The sequence below is a fragment of the Littorina saxatilis genome, linkage group LG10 (assembly GCF_037325665.1).
Source record: "Littorina saxatilis isolate snail1 linkage group LG10, US_GU_Lsax_2.0, whole genome shotgun sequence".
In the NCBI taxonomy this organism is placed as follows: Eukaryota; Metazoa; Mollusca; class Gastropoda; order Littorinimorpha; family Littorinidae; genus Littorina; species Littorina saxatilis.
In genome coordinates, this window is record NC_090254.1 from 37,779,894 (window position 1) to 37,807,836 (window position 27,943).

Here is a 27,943-nt window from a genome sequence, read left to right on the forward strand (position 1 = left end):
CAAAATTAAATTTCCTAAATCGATTTAAAAACAAGTTCATCTTATTCCTTGTCTGTTCCTGATTCCAAAAACATATAGATATGATATGTTTGGATTAAAAACACGCTCAGAAAGTTAAAACGAAGAGAGGTACAGAAAAGCGTGCTATGCAGCACAGCGAAACGACTACCGCGCTGAACAGGCTCGTCAGTTTCACTCCGTTTTGCACAAGCGGCGGACTACGGTCATTGTGAAAAAATGCAGTGCGTTCAGATTCATTCTGTGAGTTCGACTGAGCTTGACTAAATGTTGTATTTTCGCCTTACGCGACTTGTTTTTTTATTAGGTCACAGACCTGGAAGACCCAGGTGCAAGACGAATAATTCATATCACTGCATACACACACTCGACTCACTTACAACCACACGCACACACTGACACACACACACACACACACACACACACACACACACACACACACACACACACACACACACACACACACACACACACCAATTAAAAAAATCCTAAGCAGGCTGTTGAGGTTCGGTACGTGTCCAAGTGGAGGGATGGCCTTATCCCATGTGAAAGCCTGTGCAGATCAGTGATGGTGAGATGAATTGCTAAAACCCCTGTCACATGGACACAAGGGCTGCGTCATCTTGAACACACGGCCAGTACCGTGTAACTGGCCTTGACACGGAACGATCCAAGGGGGGCAATCTCAGTCATCTGAAAGAGGGAAATCCAAACGCAATCCGCCTTGTTCGATTTTATGGGCTTGGACGATAGAGAAAAATAAGAAAAGCAAAAGCTGGAGTCCGTTCTGGACGAAACTGCTATCAAGAACGCAGAATTGATTTTTCTGAGTTTTTTTTTAGCCGTAAGCGCCATGTTTATCAGAGCAGGAAACTCTTCCAGAGTGAGGCCCCTTTGTTGGTTTCACTGCGGCCGCATTGTGAACAGCAGTTATGAGAAATTCGAAATGAGAAATGGCGCTTACGGCTAAAAAAAACAAAAACTCAGAAAAAATCAATTCTGCGTTCTTGATAGCAGTTTCGTCCAGACTAGACTCCAGCTTTTGCTTTTCTTATTTTTCTCTATCGTCCAAGCCCATAAAATCGAACAAGGCGGATTGCGTTTGGATTTCCCTCTTTCAGATGACTGAGATTGCCCCCCTTGGATCGTTCCGTGTCAAGGCCAGTTACACGGTACTGGCCGTGTGTTCAAGATGGGGCTGCGTCCTCACGGCGTTCCAAGAAAAATGAAGAACGCCGAGGCGCGCGCAGTAGGGCCACAGCGCCGGAGCAACGCGGTTGCATCTCCATTTGACGTGGTGGTGTCGCCAAGAACGCCATGCAACGGCGCGCACTTTGAGCCTGCACAAAGCAGGCGTTCTGATATGCGCGTGGTAGGAACGCCGTGCCCACGGCGCTCTGAGAAATGTACAACGCCGTGCCAACTCCGTGGAAACGCGGGACAGTGTGACAGGGGTTTTACACGGGAAGGACTGTGCCTCCCAAACTAATCATGCATTTCAAAAACCAGTCAAGGATTGCATCGTGCCATTGACTACTTTAAGAGAAAAACAAATAAAAACAGAAACAAAGAAGAAAACTCACAAAAACTTGACAGACAGACAGAGATACAAACAGAGAGACAGAGATACGAACACAGAGAGAGAGAGAGAGAGAGACAGATAAATACACAGAGAGGCAGGCAGACATACCGACAAACAGAGAGACAGACTGAGAGACAGATATACATACATACAGACAGACAGACAAACAGAGAGACATACAGATATACAGACATACAGACAGACAGACAGACAGGAAGGTAGGCAGGTAAGTGGGCAGACAGAGTCGATCTCATCCAAACACACACCACAACATCAATTAGTAAAAATCCCAGCCAATGCACCAATAATTGACTACAACGAACGCGGGGGAGCACTCAATATTCCCACGTCAGTCATAAATTTTGAAATAACTGAACTTTCTGTTCGGTTGGTAAGGCTGCGAGGGGAACACATCTTCCAGGAAAGGGTCGAAACCAAACATCTGGAAATCTAAGAACAGTGTTTGCTGTAGCTGAATCCGATCTTCCAACGGAATCTGAGCGAAGGCTTCTCTCAGCGACTCTACTCGCTGCGCTTTTCTCTCCGGCTTGTCCTTAGAGGCTTCGTACGCCTTTAACGCCTTGTCAACGAACTCGGCCAAGGTGATGTTAGCGGCGGCTCCCCGGGCGTAGGGGAAACGTTCATGCTTGTGTATGATTCCGCGGATCTGGTACTTCTTCCACAGGCGGCGGCTGGCCTCGTCCAAGTCCATGCACCTCTGCACCAGGGCGCGTCTGTCCTTGAGGAAGACCATCCTGGCGTTCTGCACGATGGTGTCCTTGTCGTAGGTCCGTCCGTACTGTATGGGCGACCCTATGGCTTCGGTGATGTAAGGCATGTCTTGTTTGATGGTCTCCAGGTGGCCTATGTACCGGTAAGGGTGGCTGCACATGTGACAGTGATCGTGAGTCGGGACGAAGTGCGCGTCGCGGTTCTCGCCGGTCCTTTGCGAATCGATGACGTAATTGACGAACTCTGGAAAAGTGACGTCATGGCCGCAGCGCTTGCTCCGCTCGGAAGCGTCGGCTCTGAACTTCTGCACGGTGCGTCGCCCGGTCACCCTCCAGAACAGCGTGTTGGGAGTCAACAGCTTGTCCACGTAGGCGGAGAGGAGTCGGGAGTACGGCTCTCGGACGAAGGTGAAGTAGACCTTCTCGCCGTCACTCTGCGGCGCCCAGTCGTTGGAAGCCTGCACGCCCTGGGCCTTCATGAAAACTTTGATGGCGCTGAAGAAGCTACTCCACGTGGTGCTGGCCGCCTTGGCGATTCCACAGAAATACACCGTCTTGTTCATCACGGGCCTGTACGGCGGGAAAGGCTGGAAGCCAGCGGCCGGCCTGAATTGTTTGAAGAGGGAGGAATTCCCGTACAGCCTACACGCCGATTGGAGAACCTCTCTTCGGTGTTGAAAACGTCTCTCTACCCTCTGAGTGTCGTCCAGTGTGTCTGGCGGTTGCGACTGAGGCCGGACCTGTTGATTACATAATTCCATGTTTATGTACAATGAAAATGGACATTAAAGTATTCAAACAGAATTGGGGGGGGGGGGGGGGGGTTAACGTCATCACGGGGAATTTCCTATTAGACATGTATGTGGTGATATGCTAAAATAAAATTAAAGTATTCCTATCTTATCTTATGTTATGAGTGTTGGAGAACTTAAAGATGTAAACAAAACAAAAACTATTTTTTGAACGGACCATGCCCATGCCAAAGACAGCACACGTGTCAAATGTTCGCATTTGAAGGCTTCTTCAGAACAAAAACGTATGAAAAGCTAAATCAAACAAAACAAGTCGCGTGAAGTAATATCCCATCTTTTTTTTTTTTTTTTTAGGTAAGCCCACAATGTCGGCCTGAAAACCTGGGAGCAGTCATCGTCGAGACTACTAAAACCTGGATAGCCGAAACCCGTACACGAAGACGGGTCGAGGAGGTCTTGACAAAGAAAACCAACCTAACACCTATTTTGCATAAACCGATTTTCTTTATTTCCGAGCGCATTTTTAATTTGAGACACCACACAATTGCGCGAGTGACCTATTTTAATTCTACTTCCGACGGGCGCAGTGGCTTAGTCGATAAGACATCGGCCTCCTTATCGGAAGGACGTGAGTTCAAATCCCGGCCGCTGCCGCCTCGTGGGTTAAGGGTGGAGATTTTTCCGATCTCCCAGGTCAAGTATGTGCAGACCTGCTAGTGCCTTATCCCCCTTCGTGTGTACACGCTAGCACAAGACGAGGTGCGCACGGAAAAGATCTTGTATGTAATCTATGTCAGAGTTCGGTGGGTTATAGAAACATGAAAATACCCAGCATGCTTCCCCCAAAAGCGGCGTATGGCTGCCTGAATGGCGGGGTAAAAACGGTCATACACGTAAAAACCCACTCGTGCAAAAACATGGGTGAACGTGGGAGTTTCAGCCCGTGAACAAAGAAGAAGAATTCTACTTCCTGTTCTCAGGGGTTGACTCCTACCTTACAGGCACAGTCCTAGCCGTGAAGACAGTTCTGCTTACTTTTTCAGATGTGGCAAGGCTTTACATGGGTTTAAAAAATCCCTCCACTTGGACAAATACCAACAATCAAAAAACCACATCCTGACTAATTCATCCACATTCACACACGCACGCACGCACACACACACACACACACACACACACACACACACACACACGCGCGCGCACGTAGGCACGCACGTACGCATACACGCACGCACGCACACACATACGGCACACACACACACACGCTCTCTCTCTGTCTGTCTGTCTCTGTCCGTCTGTCTGTCTGCCTCTCTCTTTCTCTCTCTCTTTCTCTCTCTCTCTCTTTCTCTCTCTCTCTCTCTCTCTCTCTCTCTCTCTCTCTCTCTCTCTCTCTCTCTCTCTCTCTCTCTCTCTCTCTCTCTCTCTGTGTGTTTGTATTGACAAGATCTACTTACCTCGAGTTCGGCCATATGACGAATTGGACCTTTTTCAAGTCCAAAGGAGCGAAATGCATTTTCTGACTCTGAAATCACAAAAACAGATGCATGTTCATGTACATATAATCTGTTATTTTTCACATGGCAGATAGGTATAACGAAGTGTGTGTGTGTGTTCCGGGTAGATCATTGATTTGATTTTCTTCTAATAAGAAAAAGTTTTGCCTATTCGGATTTTTTTAAATTTTTTTAATTGGTACCTTACGTTTATGTCAGATCGATTTTTTGTTTTGTTACAAAATAACAACCCCCAAGCTGAACTGAATAGCTCTTAGGGCGATTTGAGACAGGTTTTTTTTTTTTTTTTAGACATATTCCCTTTAATTTCACAATAAAGGCACACTTTGCTTCACGTAAACCATCAGTTTCTGGTCACAGACACTGTCTGGCTTTTACACTCACCGCTTGAGAACATCCTAGGTGCCCGGCCTCTGTAAAGAGCGAACATTTTTCAAAGAATTTATTTTTGCGTCTAGTACCACAATCGAACGCCTCGTTTTGGCCCAAGAACTAACTTTTAAAATATAAATAATAAACTGACAGCTTAATTGGAGCTTAAAAATTCTTAAATCATAAAGAATTCCTTTTTTTCACCAAGACAAGATCAGTAGGCCCTACAACTCGAAGTTTTGACAGTTTTAAAAAAGCGAGCCCGGAAGCAGGTGCCCAAGCAGACGAATTTTGCTGCATATCGCCTGCTTCTTTGAAGCCAACCACCGCCGATAAAATGACTCGCAGTCGTTTGTTGCATTTTAGATTCAGAGGTACACAATTACGTGCTATTGCAGATACTCGAGTCGCATTAAAATCAAAAACTGACGACGAAATTGTCAAAAAAATGCGAGTGTGTGACACGGGTTCACGATGGCTCAGGGGTAAAATAAAGCACGCAATCTGGTGTGTGGTTTACATAAGCTAAATAGCCATTCAAACTAACTGTGTCATTTAATGCTGTTAAATACTTAGTGTGTTCCATAAGGTTAGAACTGCTTTTTTCGTGAGAAGATTTAAATCGTTCTGTAAACTATTTGAGGCAGACTGGGCCTTTAACATGTACATAGCCTGAACATTGCGAGATTTATCTACGATTTAGAGAAGAGTCCATTATTTGTACCATAAGTGTTTGTTGTCTGTCTCCTTGGAAGACCACTGTGTCGACGTACTGTAAATGTAACGTTTTGTTTTGTCAGTAATTAAACGTTCCGTTAACCTACAATTCTTGTTTTTGGCTCACGTAAGTGTAGCCTATGCGATGGTAAACTTTGTCTGTCTGTGCGTATGTATGTATGTATGTATGTATGTCTGTGGTAGAAACTTTAACATTTGACTGAACACCGCGGAAATACTAATTTCACTTGGTTATTATCCAAGCAACATCTTCAAAGTATTGAAGCAATGATCAACATTTCGTCGGCATGTGTGTAGTTAATGTGTGTATCCAAAGAAAACGGGTGGTGGGGGGGTTTTGGGGGGAAAAAAGCAGGTGACTGGTTTGTGTCGTGTGCGGTATGTAGACCAGGTCAGGGGTCAAGATCAGGTCAGGTCGCGTGAAGGATTGTGGTATAGATTCACTTTTCAGTTCTCACCGAGTTGCATTCAAAGACGATTTCACATTGTTCGGTTTCTTAGCTCAAGAAAAATAGATAAAGAAGATACCAAAGGAGATTTCCAACAGTCTGATCTGTACAGCGTGTTTCCAGTGTGCGCGAAGGAAGAGCTGTCGAAAGCGCAGTGTCGATCTGGCAGTCGTGTCCCCGGTAAGTACAGACAGATCTAGTGTCTCCCACTCGTACAGCGTGTCACGTAAGCTTACTGATAATCCGTTTTGTTTAATTTCTTTCTATTTCAGCAGACACGGATATCAACAACAGTGCTCGGCAGTCACCTCTAGTGAAATGAGTTGATCTAAACTGCCTGTAATGTTTGGATGTCTTTGTTCTTGGTTCGATTTATGTGAATTTCAAGACTTGCAGTAGAGTCTCACGTTTCCTCTGCCCGTATAAAACTGTCCACCATTTCTTTGAACATGCAGATATATATATATAAGAAAACGGAATGAATCTGTTCTCAAAGTCAAAATGATTACGATTTTGCCTCAGTTTCAAAACATGCTCTGTCATGGTTCTGTCTGTAAATGTTGGTGCCTTTCAACAACTTCCTTAAATTTGAAAGACAGTTTTTGAAAGCTAGATCTACCTAGATCTGTATCGCGTTTCATTCCAGACTCCTTCTCTGTGATTGTGCTGTTTGCTGTTTACGCACTATCATGATTCGCTAATGTTTGTAACGCTTGGTAAACTACGCACTATCATGATTCGCTAATGTTTGTAACGCTTGGTAAACTACGCACTATCATGATTCGCTAATGTCTGTAACGCTTGGTAAACTACGCACTATCATGATTCGCTAATGTTTGTAACGCTTGGTAAACTACGCACTATCATGATTCGCTAATGTCTGTAACGCTTGGTAAACTACGCACTATCATGATTCGCTAATGTCTGTAACGCTTGGTAAACTACGCACTATCATGATTCGCCAATGTCTGTAACGCTTGGTAAACTACGCACTATCATGATTCGCTAATGTCTGTAACGCTTGGTAAACTACGCACTATCATGATTCGCTAATGTCTGTAACGCTTGGTAAACTACGCACTATCATGATTCGCTAATGTCTGTAACGCTTGGTAAACTACGCACTATCATGATTCGCTAATGTCTGTAACGCTTGGTAAACTACGCACTATCATGATTCGCTAATGTCTGTAACGCTTGGTAAACTACGCACTATCATGATTCGCTAATGTCTGTAACGCTTGGTAAACTACGCACTATCATGATTCGCTAATGTTTGTAACGCTTGGTAAACTACGCACTATCATGATTCGCTAATGTCTGTAACGCTTGGTAAACTACGCACTATCATGATTCGCTGATGTCTGTAACGCTTGGTAAACTACGCACTATCATGATTCGCTAATGTCTGTAACGCTTGGTAAACTACGCACTATCATGATTCGCTAATGTCTGTAACGCTTGGTAAACTACGCACTATCATGATTCGCTAATGTCTGTAACGCTTGGTAAACTACGCACTATCATGATTCGCTAATGTCTGTAACGCTTGGTAAACTACGCACTATCATGATTCTCTAATGTCTGTAACGCTTGGTAAACTACGCACTATCATGATTCGCTAATGTTTGTAACGTTTGGTAAACTACGCACTATCATGATTCGCTGATGTCTGTAACGCTTGGTAAACTACGCACTATCATGATTCGCTAATGTCTGTAACGCTTGGTAAACTACGCACTATCATGATTCGCTAATGTTTGTAACGTTTGGTAAACTACGCACTATCATGATTCGCTGATGTCTGTAACGCTTGGTAAACTACGCACTATCATGATTCGCTAATGTTTGTAATGTTTGGTAAACTACGCACTATCATGATTCGCTGATGTCTGTAACGCTTGGTAAACTACGCACTATCATGATTCGCTAATGTTTGTAACGTTTGGTAAACTACGCACTATCATGATTCGCTAATGTTTGTAACGCTTGGTAAACTTAACTTGAAACAGCTTCCTTTTCTTTGTTGGCATTTTCTTTCAAGGCAGCACAACGTAAGATTAGCTTCTTTTGGACAGCAGGTAGAATGCGAGTCGTGCAAAGAAAGCTTGCTGTGGATGTTTGTTCTACATAATGGCACATGTGATTCTGTATGTTTCTGCGGTTAATGTTAATGGTTTATTTTTTCCTCTGTTGGTTTCTTCCTCCTGAGTTAATCGTTATTACCCAAAAAAGACCATAAGAGAGCAAGGGCGGATCCAGGATCCTAAGGAGGGGGGGTTCACACCCTAACGTTTTTGCACAAATTTGAAGGCGCGAAGGCCTGAATTGAGGAGCGCCCGAACATGCTAGGGGGGTCCGGGGGCATGCCCCCCCCCCCCGGATTTTTTTTCTCCAAGGAAGCAAAATTAATGCTGTAACCTAGGGCCACCTGAGCTCAGAAACTCATTTAATCATCTCTCTCTCTCTCTCTCTCTCTCTCTCTCTCTCTCTCTCTCTCTCTCTCTCTCTCTCTCTCTCTCTCTCTCTCTGTTGACCGTCAGAATTATTTCAAGAACCAGGCTGCTGCAGTCAGTTGACATGTTTCGCATATTGTAGGGTTCCCAGGCTGCATAAGTAAAGTGGCTTGTATAACCCGACTATTCAGTATCAAAACATTGTTTATATTTGTGTAGGTTGTAGTCATCACAACAAATCGCATTTTGCCTTTTGTTTCAGAAAGGAGGATAAGTAACAAGATCGACGCAGCCTCAGCCACATGACGACTTCCGAATTTAGATCCACTCGGTATGGTGACAAGTCTTGATGAAAAGTATAAGACTGAGGACAGCAGTGGAAAAAGTGACCACATGGCAGGTACCTGTTGCTTAGTGTCTGCAGTGAAAAAGACAGTACCCGCAGATCTACTGCTGATTTACGACGGGCAAGCTACAATCCAGGGCAGAGAACACTGCAGCGTTGTAACCCAACTCTTCATTTGTTTCAGGAAAGCACGTCCTTACAAATTAACATTACAATTCTCTGATACAAAGACAAAGTGCATAATGTACCACAGGAACATCCCGATAATTGAGTGGGACAGGATTTAAAAAATTCCCAGGGCTGCAGTGAGGAAGTACACGGTTTTTCTGTCATTGACCTACTTTTCACACAGCCAGTATGCGAAATAATGGTCTTCTTGGTGACTGTTCATGCCCAAGAATGCGGAGCTGGTTGCCAGCAGGACAATGTGTCACTGGACAATATCATAGACGAGGACTAGGGAAAATAACCTCATGTGAACCTGTCTGATTGTGACCATCGTGACACCTGTTGGATAGGTCGAAGTACACCCACTTTGGCCTAACATGCAGACGACACAAGGGAAATAACTCCCGCTTTGTAAGGGGGAGTTCCGGTAATAAAGATGGCTACACCAAGTTCCTCAACTGTCCTGTCTGCTTTGTGACCACGCAATACCACATGGTGGCAGCGGTGTTCAACCCACAAAACAGGTATCAAACATTAAATAACACAAAATGGCTAACAATGACCAAAATAATCGCTCAGTAACCCTACCTCCACCCAATCCATTCAATGGTTCCCCTGCGCATTGGGACACGTGGCTCTCCCGATATGACAGGTATTACCACGCAACAGGCCTATCTAAGAAGACAGAGAGAGAACAGGTCAGTACTTTCCTGTACACGATGGGAGAAGGGGCAGACGACATTTTAGCTACACTAAAAGTAGAGGAAGCCACAATCACTCACGCTGATCTCAGAAAAGCAGTGGCTGGTTATTTTTCTGCAAGGAAAAATGTCATCGTCGAGAGGGCAAAGTTCAACAAAAGGGTACAACAGCCAGGCGAACCTGTGGAGACTTTCATCCAAGATGTTCACAAAATTGGAGCTGACTGCAAGTTTGCGGCTCTCCAAGATGAACTGATCAGAGACAGAATTGTAGCCGGGGTAATAGACGACGCTCTATCAGAGGAACTGCAGTCTAAAACTGACTTGACCCTTGACCTAACCATACAACTCAGCAGGCAGGCCGAGGAGAGAAAACAGAACCAAAACATCCTGAGAAACACCTCAGAGACGGTCCATTTTGTCAACAAAAAGAAGCACTACCAAAAAGGGTACGAAAAAGGCAATAACTTTCAGAAGACACAAACAAAAACCCGCGGCGCCTCTCACTCGGGAACTGAACATAGTTGCGGATATTGCGGGAAAGAACAACACCCGCGGTACAAATGTCCCGCCAGACAAGCCACATGCACCAACTGCAGAAAGGAAGGCCACTATCGCACAGTGTGCCGCCAACCACAACGCGTGCAGCAAATAGAAGAAGAGGAGGACTCTGACTCAGGCTCTTTTCTTGGCTGGGTCTATGAAGTTTCAAAAGACGATGGCACATGGTCTGCCCAAATTAAAGTCAACGGCATACCCCACAACTTTAAACTGGACACAGGCGCATCGGTCACAGTCGTGGGGGAATCTTTGACAAAAGGGAAAATTCTGAAACCTTCAACGAAAGTACTGAGAGGTCCCGGGAACACCCAACTTCACGTATTGGGTACTCTCCAGGCAACACTGCAATACAAATCAAATGAGATACAAGAAACACTCTATGTGCTGAAGGGACAACCGTGCGCCCTCCTCAGCAAAACTGCATGCATAAAACTTAATCTCATCGCCCGCATCAATTGCGTTTCTGCCCAATCTCCTTCCACGCCCCTCACACACACACCCGCAAGCCAAACGAACCCCAAAACAGACTTTCCAGAACTGTTCAAAGGGCTAGGGTCACTTCAAAAACCCTACCGCATCTCCCTTGATCCCACGGCCAATCCAACGTGCATATACACCCCTCGTAAGATCGCACACCCTCTCCTGCCAAAGGTGAAACAGGAGATCGATGACATGCTACAGAAAGGGGTCATCTCGCCAGTCGAGGAGCCTACCAGCTGGTGCTCAGGAATGGTAGTTGTACCTAAACCCAACTGCGCGGTTCGCATTTACGTTGACCTCACCGGACTCAACAAAGCGGTGAAAAGAGAGGTCCACCCCATGTTTTCCGCAGATGAAAGTCTGGCGAAATTGGCAGGCAGCAAGATCTTCTCAAAACTTGACGCCAAGAGTGGATTTTGGCAGATCCCCCTCAGCGAAGGGTCCCGCCTTCTCACGACCTTCATCACACCCTTCGGCAGATACTCTTTCAACCGGCTTCCCTTCGGTATCTCTTCAGCTAGCGAGATATTCCAGCAAACCATGACAGAGATCCTTGAAAGGGTCGATGGCGTCATCTGCCACATGGATGATATCCTCGTTCATGCGCCAAACCGAGAGATTCACGACAAGATCCTGAGGACGGTCATGACAAAACTCAGAGACGCAGGGCTTACGCTCAATGAAAAATGCGAGTTCTTCAAAGACTCCATCTCCTTCCTGGGTCACATCATCGATCAGCATGGAATCCGTGTCGACCCACGGAAAGTCCAGGCTGTTCAAGACTTCCCAGCTCCAAAAACAGTCACAGAGCTACAACGTTTTCATGGAATGATGAACCAACTGGCAAAATTCACTCCAGGCCTGGCAAACATGACACAACCACTTCGAGAGTTTCTGCGCAAAGACACATCATGGCTGTGGGGAGACGCACAACAGACGTCTTTCACCAACATCAAAAAACTGCTCATCTCAACGCCGGTACTGGCTCATTATGACCTCAAGAAAGAAACTGTCATTGCAGCCGACGCCTCGAACACAGGCATTGGCGCAGTCCTGTTGCAAATACAAGAGGACAAAACACGTCGCCCAGTCTGCTACATCTCACGTTCCCTCATAGACACAGAAACGAGATATGCTGTGATTGAAAAAGAAGCCCTAGCAGCCACATGGGCCTGCGACCGACTCAACGAGTACGTCTTAGGTCTTGACTTTACGATCGAGACAGACCACAAACCACTCGTTCCGCTTCTGAGCACCACAGAGATCGCAAAAATGTCACCTCGTATACAATGTTTCCGCCTGAGACTGATGCGCTTCAATCCCAAAGTGATACACGTGGCAAGAAAAGAACAAACAACGGCAGACGCACTCTCTCGTGCGCCAGCGTCAGAACCTCAAACGACAGATCTCAAATTTATCAACGAAGTCACTGCCTACATCAGACATACAATTAAAATACTGCCCGCTTCAGCACGAAAACTAGACGAAATCAGACAAGCCCAAGAGACAGACACTGAACTGTCAGAAATCAGAAAACACTGCCTAAACGGATGGCCCGGCTACATGCCACAAAATCCACTGCTGCAGCAGTACTTCAAAAACAGACAGCACCTCACAATAGTCGATGATCTGCTGCTCTACGATGACCGCATCGTCATTCCCCTACAATTACGCCTGGACACACTCGATCGTCTACATGAGGGGCGTCACCAAATGCCAAGCTCTAGCGCGCACTTCCGTCTGGTGGCCCAACATAACTGGACAGATTGAAGAGATGGTGAGAAAGTGCCAAACATGCAGCAAACTGCGACCAGCAGCGAAGGAACCACTACTCCCTTCGTCAATACCTGACAGACCCTGGTCAAGATTGGGCATGAACCTTTTTGAATTCAAAGGCAAAACTTACCTGATTGTGGTGGACTACCTGTCGAGATGGATTGACATGCGCCCTCTCCACCAGTTGTCCAGCGCTGCAACCATCAACGCCATCAAGAGCATCTTTGCCACGCACGGCATCCCCGACGTGGTGATGTCTGACAACGGGCCGCAGTTCTCCTCGTATGAATTTCAAAAGTTCGCAGAGAATTACGGCTTCACGCATACTACCAGTTCTCCCAAATTCCCTCAGAGCAACGGCGAGGCTGAAAGAGCCGTACAGACCCTCAAAAACCTATTGAAAAAATCGGACGACCCGTACCTGGCCCTACTAACGTACAGGAGCACACCGCCGGATTCACAATGGCCTGGCCCTTTCTGAAATATTAATGGGCCGAAAACCCTAACGCGACTACCCGTACATCCATTCACACTCCAACCAACACTCCTCAACAAAGAGCTGTGGCAAAAGAAGGAAGAAAACTACAAGGAAAAACAGCGACTCAACTACAATGCCAGGCATGCCGTTAAAACTCCGCCAAACCTGAACCCTGGGGATTCAGTTTTCATCAAAGACATGCAGACACCAGGGCAGATCCTCGAGCGACACAACAGTCCTCGCTCCTTCATCGTCCGCACTGAAAAAGGCACCCTTCGTCGCAACCAGTCACACCTCGTAGCGACTCCGGGTGCAGCCCGGCGCCGACGCCAAGGCGAACGCCACATCACAACTGTCAACCAGCAACACCAACTCCACCAGCATTGCCAGCCTCACCCGCCACTGTGGCGACACCAGGCATGACAACCCGCAGTGGCAGAGCCGTGAAAGCCCCAGACAAACTAAATCTGTGAAACAACCAGAACGGTCGTATGGTGCACTCTATGTCAGATGCCCTGGCCACAGCATCATGCATGCTGTCGCGACGGCTCTTGACAGTATATTATGACACGCCATGATTTGTGTTTTCATTTATAACCGAGTGTTTGTTCATTTTGCATGGCTAGTACTAGTCACATGTTTTACGTTTATCACTTTAATCTGTTAACCTTATGCAGTGCACCCATGCAATAAAGTGTAGATCCCAAATTGGTCCGAGAAAGGCCCTTACGGCTCACCAATTTGGGCAAATTAGCAGGAATGTGTGGTTTGTGCAGAAATTGTGAAGATCCCACATCGGTCAGAGAAAGGCCCTCAAGGCTCACCAACTGTGAACGATCAACTTAAATTAGAGTTTCACGTGTGTATTTTTTTTTAGATGGTGAACATGGACATCAACACAAAATTGCTATACATGTACTTTCTTTATTTGAAATCTCCAAAAAACATCCAGGACTGACGCTTTAGAGTGACATACAATTTTGACCTCACACGTATTATTGCAACAAACATTTTATTTTCACATGTTTAGTTGGAAAAGGGGAGAGGAGTGCATGAAGCTTGTAAGTTGACGTTTACAAAAGTTTGAAGTTTGTTTAGTTTATAATTTTGTGTTAAGAAAATTGGTTTAAAAATATTCTAAAAAGGGAGGTGTTGGATAGGTCGAAGTACACCCACTTCGGCCTAACATGCAGACGACACAAGGGAAATAACTCCCGCTTTGTAAGGTTAACTTCCGGCAATAAAGATGGCTACACCAAGTTCCTCAACTGTCCTGTCTGCTTTGTGACCACGCAATACCACAACACCCATATTTTTTACTCTTAGTCGTATGACAATTCCAAGAATATATTATCTTGATACGCAAGCTCTGTGTAGGTTAATAATTGTAGATAAGCTTTGCCATGATAATTATGCTGATGCAGTTTAAAAGTGTGTGTGTGTGTGTGTGTGTGTGTGTGTGTGTGTGTGTGTGTGTGTGTGTGTGAGAGAGAGAGAGAGAGAGAGAGAGAGAGAGAGAGAGAGAGAGAGAGAGAGAGAGAGAGAGAGAGAGAGAGGATTGCACAAGATCTCCTTCAGGGACAACTACACCAACAACAAATACACAGTCATTTTATACGTTTACCTTCTTTTGAAAATTATACATGGAGTAGATATGATGCGTTAGTTTTAACTCTGTGAGACTCTGTGTGTGTGTGTGTGTGCGTGTGACGGAGTGATTGAGTTTGTGTTACTGTTTGTCGATTTCTTACGGGAGCCTTGAAGGCTTCGCCTCTTGTTTTTAAAGTTATTAAAAGATGGAAAAGCTCAACTTTTCTCAGCCCTAACATAGTCGGCCGTAACCTAACTTATGCACATCTATGCATGACCCATTATTTGTACGTGTAGCTCCTAGGCCCGAGAGAAATAAATACGAACAAAAACGTTAAATACGTTGCTGTCCGGATGGTGTTTGGTTGTTAAAAAAAACAAAGCCCTGAAAAACATATAGACAAGCTTTTTCTGATCACATGCACTATAATATTAAATGACACGACCACCAGTGCAGTTGTTGCAGTCGTTTCTGTGCAGTCCTGTGAGTCAACACCATGGTTGAAAGTAAATGTTCGGGGTAAATGTCCTGCTGTGTGTCATGAGGTAGAACCGTCATAAACGCTGCCGTCAAGAAGCAATGATCATGTTTATTGCGCACTTAGATAGTGGGGGAAGGGCTCCTAATATGGACCGGCTCCTAATATGGACCACCTCTTGATCTGACAAACTAACGGCGCTGGAGCGCTAAAAACAATTTCATTCGCTGTATTCACCCTCTCTGGAAAACTTGCGCATGTCAAAACAGTTGCAGAAACACAAACCTTAAAACCGTTAGGCTTTTTATCTTTTTACATTTAGTCAAGTTTTGACTAAATGTTTTAACGTAGAGGGGGGAATCGAGACGAGGGTCGTGGTGTATGTGTGTGTGTGTGTGTGTGTGTGTGTGTGTGTCTGTCTGTCTGTGTGTGTGTGTGTGTGTGTGTAAAGCGATTCAGACCAAACTACTAGACCGATCTTTATGAAATTTGACATGAGAGTTCCTGGGATTGATATCCCCGAACGTTTTTTTTCATTTTTTTGATAAATGTCTTTGATGACGTCATATCCGGCTTTTCGTGAAAGTTGAGGCGGCACTGTCACGCCCTCATTTTTCAACCAAATTGGTTGAAATTTTGGTCAAGTAATCTTCGACGAAGCCCCGACTTCGGTATTGCATTTCAGTTTGGTGGCTTAAAAATTAATTAATGACTTTGGTCATTAAAAATCTGAAAATTGTAAAAAAAAAATAAAAATTTATAAAACGATCCAAATTTACGTTTATCTTATTTTCCATCATTTGCTGATTCCAAAAACATATAAATATGTTATATTCGGATTAAAAACAAGCTCTGAAAATTAAATATATAAAAATTATTATCAAAATTAAATTGTCCAAATCAATTTAAAAACACTTTCATCTTATTCCCTGTCGGTTCCTGATTCCAAAAACATATAGATATGATATGTTTGGATTAAAAACACGCTCAGAAAGTTAAAACAAAGAGAGGTACAGAAAAGCGTGCTATCCTTCTTAGCGCAACTGCTACCCCGCTCTTCTTGTCAATTTCACTGCCTTTGCCATGAGCGGTGGACTGACGATGCTACGAGTATACGGTCTTGCTGAAAAATGGCATTGCGTTCAGTTTCATTCTGTGAGTTCGACAGCTACTTGACTAAATATTGTATTTTCGCCTTACGCGACTTGTTTCACTTTTGGCTGCCTTCACTCTAACTTTGCCGCCTAAAACGGACTCGTTTCTGCCCACAGCCAAAGCTTTTATCACACAAAAATTGCCATATATGACAGCTAAGACCGTATTTGTTACATGTTAGCAGGTTTGACCCCGAGTTTCTACTGCAAACAGAAAATAATAGCAAAATCTCAAAGTATGTGTGAGTCCCCTAATATGGACCACCTTCAACAAATCGAAGAAAATAAAAGCTAAAGGCTATTTTCATTAATTCATTAAGAAGCTTGCTGAAAATAACCTATAACTAGCCCTCGAGCTTTCAAAAAAATATATCAAATTGTCTTCTTTTTGCGGAAGTTGATAATTTCACTTATTTTCACTCTGTTTTTGATATGCTTCTTTAGTTTCCTGGTGTGCTTCAAATAATGCTCTCATCAACCCGAAACAGATAAATCTAAAGCATATTTGAATTAGTCTGACATGCACAATAAGTTGTATCATGTTATTTTGAAGTATAGAGGGCTTTTGACAGTGATTTGTGAAGGCCGCTTCACTGGTCCATATTAGGAGCCTGGGCGCCTAATATGGACCATTTGTGATTTTTTCTGTATTTAATTTTTGCTGAATGTCTATCAAAGCTATTTCACTCTAATTCGGCCTAAAGGTTCACTTAAGAGAAGGACTACCAAACACAAAATGAAACTTCTTCGCAAGAAAACAAGCTAGTTATTAGCATGAAACAAAAAGTGGTCCATATTAGGAGCCCTTCCCCTACGAGTAGTAGGCATACGCGATATAGCTCTTCTCCCTTCTAAATTAATTTTATCACGAGGGGCACCCACTATCCCGCGTTGCAGTGGTGTTGATAAACGACCAAGCCATACAAACACACAAGTATTGAACACTGAAAAAACAGCAACAACAAAAATAGCCGCAAAACATGTTGGGAACGTTTCAAAACCTACTGGTCGCTACATATTGACATTGAGTGTCTAACCAAGCATAAAACCAACAGCAATCAAGCGAACGAAGAAGTAAACAGACTGTGGTTTCTGTTCTGTTTATGTTTTTCTTCGGTTAGTTTTGAACTCTCTCCGTCTCTCTCTCTCCGTCTCTCTTTTCTACTCTTCTCTCTCCCTCTTTTCCACTCTTCTCTCTCCCCTCCCCCTCTCTCTCTCCCCTCACCACCCCCATCCCCCCCTCTCTCTCCCTCTCCGTCTCTCTCTCCTCTCTCTCTCCCAGAACACTGCTTACTCTATTACCCTCATTAAATACAGAATTATAATTGTCAGTGTCTTTCTCTCTGTGTATTCAGTTCCATTCAACTTACTTGGCGATGTCCAAACTCGAAACAACAGCAGCAGAACGAAACACACCCCAGATCCGAACACAACTTTCTTCACAGGAAATCTCAACATTTTTCTCGTGTGAACTCACTTCGTGCACATATCCCAATATTTACAGAACTTTCACCAAGGAGTGAATTTTTTGTCACTTTTGTTGTATGGTATTTTTTCTTCTTCTGGTACTATCTATGACATTAGATGACATCGGCTGGTTGGCGAACGCAAACCGCCATTTTGACACGCAGCACAGCACCCCACAGCAGGTGCAGACACCGAGACTGAGTTTTGGAAGGAATTTATGTTAAAGATACATCCCTCCCCGATAGACTATGGCTATGCTGTAAGTAAACAGTAAGTGATTACCTTCATTAAATACAGAATTGTCATTGTCAGTGTCTTACTCTCTGTGTAATCAGTTCCATTCAACTTACCTAGCGATGTCCAAACTCGAAACAACAGCAGCAGATCAATGCAGACCTTTGCATGGAATAACAAAATAGCACCCTATCATTTGGACACAGGTTAGAAATCCACAACATGTCTGGTTTTTTTTATGCGGAATAGACCTTTTCGGTATCTGAGCAGATCTCGCGAGACTCGCTCTTTGTTATGCTTTGAACGTCGCGAGAATTTCGTACCTTAATTTGCTTTTGCAGCTAGCGCGAGATCGCTGTACTACACTTATGCTTTGCTATGATCTGAAGTTTGCGAGATATTAAGAGAGCTTGGAATACCGATAGGGTCTATTGATTTTTATTTTATTCTATCCCACGAACTTGTAATCGACTTGAGAAATTTTCATACCGATAATACATGTATGATAAAGAAGGATTCTTTGTGCCCGGCAAGAGGCTACAGTTGAAGATGGAAGTTCACCAAAAATTGGGACCATTCTAACAACAAGACGTGTAAGGCGAAAATACAACATTTAGTCAAGTAGCTGTCGAACTCACAGAATGAAACTGAACGCAATGCAACGCAGCAAGACCGTTTTCTTGCGCTGAGAAGGATAGCACGCTTTTCTGTACCTCTCTTCGTTTTAACTTTCTGGGCGTGTTTTCAATCCAAACATATCATATCTATATGTTTTTGGAATCAGGAACCGACAAGGAATAAGATGAAGGTGTTTTTAAATTGATTTGGACAACTTAATTTTGATAATAATATTCATATTTTTAATTTTCAGAGCTTGTTTTTAATCCAAATATAACATATTTATATGTTTTTGGAATCAGAAAATGATAAAGAAAAAAGATGGTCGTAAAGTTGGATCGTTTTATAAATTTTTTTTTTTTTTAAATTTTCAGATTTTTAATGACCAAACTCACTCATTAGTGTTTGTAAGCCACCAAGCTGAAATGCAATACCAAACCCCGGCCTTCGTCGAAGATTACTTGACCAAAATTTCAACCAATTTGGTTGAAAAATGAGAGCGTGACAGTGCCGCCTTAACTTTCACGAAAAGCCGGATATGACGTCATCAAAGACATTGATTGAAAAAATGAAAAAAACGTATGGGGATTTCATACCCAGGAACTCTCATGTCAAATTTCATAAAGATCGGTCCAGTAGTTTAGTCTGAATCGCTCTACACACACACACAGACAGACACACACACACACACACACACACACACACACACATACACCACGACCCTCGTCTCGATTCCCCCCTCTACGTTAAAATATTTAGTCAAAACTTGACTAAATATAAAAATACGGTGGGTGCAATAGTCGCCCCCATTTTTTTAGCAAAGGCCACCCAAGGCCGCTTTGGACGGGTAGAAATTCCGTAGTTTCCAGGCAATGCACACCGCTACGATCGGAGTCAACTCGTAAATATCTCCTGCTGCGCAGCAGCGTCAGGGGATGACTTGAGTCCCCTGGCATATTACCCTACGCTCGATCGCAGCACGGACCTACATTCCACTGGATGGCTGTCTCAGTGCGCGCTCTCTCTCTCGCCTTGTCAGGCAGTGAGAGAAACGAGGTCAAACCATAGATATCTCTGGTGTGAATGTCTGAAGAGTACTCGGGTCCAGCCACAGAGATATAGAATATTCTATATCTCTGTGGGTCCAGCGCGAGCGTTTTTTATTGTCTGTCTGTCTGTGTGTCTCGACTTAACAGCTTATTGCTGGGAAACTACTGGGCGCAGCTCGTTCAAAAGTTGATACACTAACTTGATAATAGGTCCGATTGATCGTATTAAAACTTCATAATGTTACCTGGGACCTAAATGCGAAATAAACCACAAACAAGAAGGGCAAAGCCCATACGACTCACATGCTTTACACATTTTTCCTACCAAAATACATGTGACCTTTACCCAAGGTCAAGGTCATCCAAGGTCATGCAACACAAAGCTGTTAATTCAAGACATAGGAAGTACAATGGTGCTTATTGGCTCTTTCTACCATGAGATATGTTCACTTTTAGTGGTTCACTACCTTATTTTGGTCACATTTCATAAGGGTCAAAGTGACCTTGACCTTGATTATATGTGACCAAATGTGTCTCATGATGAAAGCATAACATGTGCCCCACATAATTTTTAAGTTTGAAACAGTTATCTTCCATAGTTCAGGGTCAAGGTCACTTCAAAATATGTATACAATCCAACTTTGAAGAGCTCCTGTGACCTTGACCTTGAAGCAAGGTAAACCAAACTGGTATCAAAAGATGGGGCTTACTTTGCCCTATATATCATATATAGGTGAGGTATTCAATCTCAAAAACTTCAGAGAAAATGGGAAAAATGGGAAAAATAGCTGTTTTTTAGGCAACATTTATGGCCCCTGCGACCTTGACCTTGAAGCAAGGTCAAGATGCTATGTATGTTTTTTGGGGCCTTGTCATCATACACCATCTTGCCAAATTTGGTACTGATAGACTGAATAGTGTCCAAGAAATATCCAACGTTAAAGTTTTGAGTACATAGACTCACTTTTGCTTTTTCAAACTCCAGAGTTAAAGGTTATAACTTCCATGGTCTTGTAGATCTTTTTATTCTGAGCACAGTGATGTAAATTTGCATTCTGTAGGTGAATTAGTTTAGTAGTTATGTACATTTGAAAAGTGCAATTTTAGGCCTTTTAAACTCACTTTTTTCAAGAATAAGAAATCGTCAACTTTGGAGCCTCACTGTGAAACCAAAATAAGAAATATGAAGCTAATTTTGAACAGATTACCTCTCCATATCTAAGACTTTTAGCTCAATTTTTTTCTCCAAAATTTACGGGTAAGAAATAATTGAATTGAAGAACCCAAACTTGGGAAAATCGTTCAATTTTACCGTTCAAACACTTCTAATCTTTAAAAGGATATATTTCAGCTTCTAACTGTCCGACCAACATGAACTTTACATCAAAATGATCAGCATCGACAGATCTGTAAACACATGTACACAGACAAAGAAATAAAACAGGTTTGAAAATTTTCATTTTTTAAGGCTTTTTTAAAATTTTTAACATTTTCATCTGGAGCTGGAAGATTAGTGCCGCCCAGATGAGCCTTGAGGCTGGCTGTCAGGTCCTCAATGCTACCAGTGAGTCGAAGGCAGCCCTTCTGATTCAATACTGTTTTCTGGTATCGAATTTGGTCCTTCAATGCGTTCAACTTCAAGAGGGTTGATTTCTTTTCTCTTCTCAGTCGTATCACCAGAGCATCAACATCTTCTGCAATGACACAGGGGCAACCAACAGCCGTCAGCTTTCTTATTAGCTCGGTTTTGGTTGCTGCCTGCCTGGCCTCCTTTGCCGCCTTTTTTGCCTTGTTTTCCAGGAGCCTCTACCTCAGTCGCAGCAACACCGCTTTCTCTTGTTGGCGGTTGTGGTGTCGCAAAGACTTCCCTTTCCTTCGAGCGAAGGCAAGAAGATGGCTAATTGACTGGGTCTCCAGTTTCTTCTTCAACCACAGTGTTGTCCTGTTGTGGCTCAGCATATTTGTTGACGACCTCTGGTGGACAGATGCATTGCGCCGCTTGTTAATGTCATAGCCCAGGTCACCGAAAAAGTTTTCACCGAGCAGATTTGTCAGTGGGCAGTGGTTGAGGACATCTGGGAAGGGAACTGGTTGTCCACTATACACACCATCTTCCAGAAAGTCATTCAACTGCCTGCGCAATACACTGCACATGTCTGGCATCAGCTGCCGTAGAGTACACTGGACTGCTTCGATGTGCTGACTGGCAAAGTTGTAGATACTGTCCTTCAGGGCTGCTTTGTCTCCTTGCAGTTCGAATTCCCCATCAATGCCCAGAAAGGGAGGGTCCAGGAGAGTGCTGGAATCTGCCGTCCAACTGAAATAATGCATCAATAAAATACTTACAAAAATTCAGCAATTAATACAATATATATTGCTCGTGCTATCACAGAATTCTTTCCTTACATTTCTTTGTTCTTGAATATAAAGTTCAGCTAGAGTTGCAAATTACTCTGGTATACGCAGATATTTTTGAATTCATTCGTACAAAATTAACCCTTGAAGTGTCAGAGAAAAATGTAAGTTTGTTAATATGAAAAGAAAACAGTAAAAAGCTGAAGAATAGGCTGGATATTCTGCAACTTGCTTGTCCATCCTGTGGATCATGAGCTGGATATACTTGTGGAACTCTGTGCTCCTCTCTCTCTCTCCCTCCATCCCACTATCTCTTTCCCTCCCTCCCTCCCTCCCCTCTCCCTACCTCCATCCCTCCCACACTTCCTCTCCCCCCTCTTCTTCCTCCCTCCTCTCTCTCCCTCCATCCCACTATTTCTTTCCATCCCTCCCTCTTCCTCCCCATTTATCTCTCCCTCCATAGCTCTCCCCCCCCCCTTACCCTCCCTCTCTTTCTCCCTCTCTCCACCCCTCTTTCCATCTCTCTATCTCCCTCCCTCCCTTTATTTCTCTCACTCCCTCCATCCTACTCCCTCCACCCCCCCCCCCCCCCCCCGCCCCTGCTGTGTCTCCTCTCTCTCATTCTCTCCTCTCTCTCTCACTCTCTCTCACTCCCTGTCTAGTCTCTCCCCCCCCCTCTCTCTCTCTCTCTCTCTCTCTCTCTCTTTCCATCTCTTTAAGTAAGTTTGTTAATATGAAAAGAAATAATTTCCAAAAAATATTTTCCAGTCGCCCTGAAACAGGCTAAAGTCATTCCTCTGTTTAAATCAGGTGACAAAAGAGACCCCTCAAATTATAGGCCAATTTCCATTTTGTCTGTGTTATCAAAACCACTGGAAAAGCATATCAACAAACACATCCTAACACATTTCAACCAAAACAACTTATTCCATCCTAAACAATCAGGATTTAGAGCTAAGCATTCCTGCCACACTGCCTTAATCTCTCTTGTTGATCAGTGGTTGGACAAAATAAACGATAATGAATTCTGTGGTGCCATTTTCGTAGACTTTGCAAAAGCCTTTGACGTAATTGATCACACATTATTGCTTAGAAAATTCGGTTTGTATGGCGTCGGATATGATACTATCAATCTTGTTAGTTCATTCCTCTCTGACAGACAACAGACAGTTCTTACAAACACTAGAGCATCGAGCATGCAAGCTGTAGATTACGGTGTACCACAAGGATCGGTATTAGGACCTCTGCTCTTCTCAATATATGTTAATGACCTCCCCCTTTATATTCAACATTTATGTGAACTTTTTGCAGATGATACCACAATTCACTCCAGTAACAAAAATTTAACTCGCTTATCAGAATCCCTCCAAGGAAGTCTAAACCAGCTGACAGAATGGACTGACCTAAATCACATGTCTCTTAACCCAAAGAAAACCAAATATATGATAATTACAACTAGACAAAAACGACAGAATTTTACCTCAACTGGTCCCGATTTAATGATTGACGGCAATATAGTGGAAAAAGTCGACCATCACAAAGTTCTAGGTGTCCACATCGATAACAACCTGTCTTGGTCAACTCACATTGAACAACTTAGTAAATTAGTGTCAAAGAAAGTGTACCTCTTATCTAGAATTAAACACTTCCTTAATTGTCAAGCCAGGAAGTTATTTTTCACTGCTCATATTCAGTCTCTTATTGATTACGCATCCACTCTATGGGACTCTGCAAGTGATAATTCCCTAAAGCTACTCAGCAGATTACACAAAAGAGCGCTAAAAGTAGTATTACTCAAACAGACTACTCTCACCGACTCAGACTACATCAACATAGGGGTCCTACCTCTGAAGTCAAGAATGAATTACAACAAAGGAATAATGATGCATAAAATTATGACAGAAAATGCACCCGAAACCATTTGCTCAAAGTTCTCTTTGAAGAATTCGCACCACTTTATAAAACTAAACACTCCTCTTCCTAGGATAGACCTATTTAAATCAAGTCTTGTTTATTCAGGAAGCAGCCTCTGGAACGCTCTTCCGGACGCCCTGCGGCAATCCACCAACACAGATTCTTTTAGAACCAAATATTCTTTCCATTTAATGAACTCTATGAACAAATAAACTTGATTGGTATGTTTTCTTTGTATACAGTTGTTCATTATCGGAATTATGGTTTATTGTGACAAAATCACGAAGATTTGGCTCTGTAATACATTGTTTTGCTGAGCTAATGTATTGTTGGGTTACTTTCCGTTTATCTTCATTGCTTTACACCCAATTTTGAACACTACCTTATGATCTACAATGCTTCTACATAATGCGCTTCATGTACATAAACTTATATGTTCTACCATTAATGTTTTTATGTAACCTTTTTTTCCCTAGTCATAGTTATAGTAAAATAGTTTAGTCCCTCTTTAGGGCGAGGGCCAGATGCAAAAAAGCATACCTATGCTTATTCTTGTCACCCTCGAAAAATAAAGATTTGTCATTGTCATTGTCACTGTCATTGTCATTGTCATTGTCATTGTCTTTCCATCTTTCCATCTTGTGCAAATTCGTAGTGTTATTTTCACTGTTTTGTCATTTCTCTTGACAACACTTCTTCTTCCAAATATTCTGATAAAACCAAATAAGTCCGCTTGCTTAGATCTGCGCATTTTTTGTTAGATCTGATATTGGGGGGTAAAGTGGTAAAACCAAGTAAGTCCACAATTTGCCCAACAAAACCAAAACCATCCATCAGATTATTATGAAAATCGGGTTTTAAACGTAAATTAATGCTATTTATCTTATTATCTCGGTGGTTTGATCTAGATAATCATCACTTTTGATACATTTTATCAAACAGTAAAAGTCGTTTTTCTCGGAAGTAGCGTCAGTGGACTTACTCGGTTTCAGCACACGGCAGAGTAGGCTACAGACAGACAGATCTAGATCTAGCGTCTCCCACTCTTGCACTGTGTCTATGCTTACTGTGTGTGTGCGTGTGTATGTGTGACGGAGTGATTGAGTTTGTGTTACTGTTTGTCGATTTCTTACGGGAGCCTTGAAGGCTTCGCCTCTTGTTAGTGATAACTGATGTAATGGTATCGTTTCTTTATAAGGAAGCCAAAGGCAATTCTCAACTGTAACCCGAAATACCGGAGAACGTTGCAGCATGCAAAGCACACCTTGAAACGACATCGAGCAGACGACACAAAACCGCTGATTTTGCCACGGGTCACGTGACCTCGCTTTTTCCATGATTTTCCACTTATATTTAGGTGCTACAACCACAAAACCTTCAGAAACCATGAATATAAAAGCCCAGTCAAAGTTGCCCATTCAACAATCCTTCCTTTGAAACGTACATTTAATTAAATCTGTTGAGAACCACAGCTACCATTTTACACACATGAACACCATCAATGGACGACCGATCTCTGCACATGCGATCGGCATTACTCGCATGTATCCGCACAGATTTTATTTATAACTGATAAAAACAATTTGAATCAGGATTCTTAAGAACTGTACTCACCAACAAGAGCTTTGAGATTCCATGATTCGCATGGACGAGGCCGAGAATCAGCGATGTCTTCAGTCGCTCGACAGGGCCGTGAACAAGCTTCGGCCATCACGGCTCAGGGTGACTGGGTTGCACAGACGGCTTTGTTTACGTTTTTCTCCCGTAAAGTGCTCGGCGTACAAATAACGTTTAGGCAAGAAAAATATCGCATTAATTAGTCGAATACTTCTTCTTTCTGATAATATCCTTTTGAAATCGATTGTAAATCGCAAAACTTCCAAAAATGTATATCATATATTTCATTTGCTTTGCACGTTTTCTCGCCAACGTCCGATCCCGTTTACCGTTACATGTAAATGAAGCTGAGAAACAAAGCTTTTAATTGGTTATCATTTCTAGGTCAACCGATGAAACAACGCGAAGCACTCTGAGATTGTGTGAGCATACTGTCAGGCCTGACATGCCACAGAGCGTGACGTAATGGCATCCGGTGGTCACGGGGCCCTCGGTTTGAGAGTTGTTATCTGTTCTAGCTCAACAAATACAAACAACCATCACCACAGAAACCAAGATAAGACTTCAAACTTTTGTTTCATTCAGTTTTTTATTACATGCGGTACGTAATTACACCAGAAATCATTTGTGAACCATTAGCAAAACGGGATAACACCGGCTTTGGGACAACTCGGGAAAGAGGCTTTTGACTACCTAACAATGTGAGTCAAAAAACGACTTGGCGATGGGAGGAATTTGCGGTGCTAGAACGGTGCAAGGTCTCGGCCAACCAAGACTATGGCATACTCGTAGCAAAGCCGCCGAATGGTACCGTAAACCAAGAATAGTGACGTAATTACGTCACGGTCGAAAGTCTTTGACGTCAATGCCTCCCTGTAGTCTTTTTCTCTCGCGCGGTGTGTGTGTGTGTTCATTTTGTGCACATGTGTTAGTGTTACCGTTTGTGTGTGTGTGTGTGTGTGCGCGTGCATGAGTCTGTACTCGTGTGTGTGTGTGTGTGTGTGTGTGTGTGTGTGTGTCTGTGTGTGTAAGAAAGAAAGAGAGAGAGGGAGGGAGTGAGGGAGAGAGAGTGTGTGTGTGTGTGTGTGTGTGTGTGTGTGTGTGTGTGAATGTCTGAAGAGTACTCGGGTCCAGCGCGAGCGTTTTTTATATTAACATAACAAGTCAGAATATATTATTATGTTTATTTCAATAACTCGTAATATTTTTTTCGGTGAAGTTTTGTATTTCATTCCTGTGCTGCGGACTAGCATTTGTTCCAATTTCGTCTGCATGAAGGCGCCATGCAGGTTTAAAGCCTTATTTCTGAAAAACAATGGCATTTTTGTAATGGCCATGTTTCTAAAAACCCTTATTTTATTCTTAACTTGCCTTTTGGGGCATAACATAAAATGTAACAAGTGTTTGAAAGGTTTATGTGTTTTCGTTGCAAATAGAACCCCCGCTAGACCACATGACGTCATTTATACTTTCGTCATCGGAGATCTTTCGTATTTTAATCAGTGTCATTTCCCAGTTCTGTGTTCTGCGGTCGTTTTGACTGACTTTACAAGTTGAGAAAACCAATGACACTTCGTTTTTGCGAAGCAACTGAATATATGAAAAGAAAAGAAAGCGTGCATAAGTATGTTTGGGTCCTGCAAGACTTTATGACCAACGATTTCTCCCTTGGAAGTAAATGAAGATGTCTGCTTTTCGTCTGCTTTGAAGGTAGGGAGATTTTACAGCGCACACGGTAAATTGCAAGTAGTATTGGACACGAATTTTGTTATTATTCTTTCTTCTTCTTCTTCTTCTTCTGCGTTCGTGGGCTGAAACTCCCACGTACACTCGTGTTTTTTGCACGAGTGGAATTTTACGTGTATGACCGTTTTTTACCCCGCCATTTAGGCAGCCATACGCCGTTTTCGGAGGAAGCATGCTGGGTATTTTCGTGTTTCTATAACCCACCGAACTCTGACATGGATTACAGGATCTTTTTTCGTGCGCACTTGGTCTTGTGCTTGCGTGTACACACGGGGGTGTTCGGACACCGAGGAGAGTGTGCACACAAAGTTGACTCTGAGAAATAAATCTCTCGCCGAACGTGGAGACGAACTCACGCTGACAGCGGCCAACTGGATACAAATCCAGCGCGCTACCGACTGAGCTACATCCCCGTCCATTCTTTCTTCGAAGTACCATAGATTTGTTCTTGGCCATATTTTCGACCTGTGCATCGTTATATTATGGGAAAAACACGTTTGAACGCAAATTCGCAAAGTAGGGGAAGGGCTCCTAATATGGACCACCTTTTTATTATAGCTAATAACCAGCTTGTTTTATCACCAACAAGTATAATATT

General features: G+C 43.3%; 1 protein-coding gene across 1 annotated transcript; it reads right to left on the bottom strand.

Annotated features, from left to right (window-relative positions):
• Window positions 1-1,877: 1,877 nt before the first annotated feature.
• LOC138978748 (carbohydrate sulfotransferase 13-like) lies at window positions 1,878-17,981 on the bottom strand. Its single transcript, XM_070351540.1, has 3 exons — window positions 17,716-17,981; window positions 4,538-4,605; window positions 1,878-3,071 (listed from the first exon to the last, which is right to left on the bottom strand). Exons 1-3 carry the CDS (start codon window positions 17,801-17,803, stop codon window positions 1,950-1,952), a joined length of 1,278 nt encoding a protein of 425 aa, XP_070207641.1. The 5' UTR covers window positions 17,804-17,981; the 3' UTR covers window positions 1,878-1,949.
• Between the last annotated feature and the right edge of the window lie 9,962 nt (window positions 17,982-27,943).

Excerpts from the sequence above, each read along its gene's own strand:
- LOC138978748 (XM_070351540.1), bottom strand. The coding sequence starts at position 17,803 with ATGTTGAGATTTCCTGTGAAGAAAGTTGTGTTCGGATCTGGGGTGTGT. Across the intron at positions 4,606-17,715 it reads TCGAGTTTGGACATCGCCAA|AGTCAGAAAATGCATTTCGC; the intron begins GTAAGTTGAATG and ends TTGTGATTTCAG. Across the intron at positions 3,072-4,537 it reads GTCATATGGCCGAACTCGAG|GTCCGGCCTCAGTCGCAACC; the intron begins GTAAGTAGATCT and ends TGTAATCAACAG.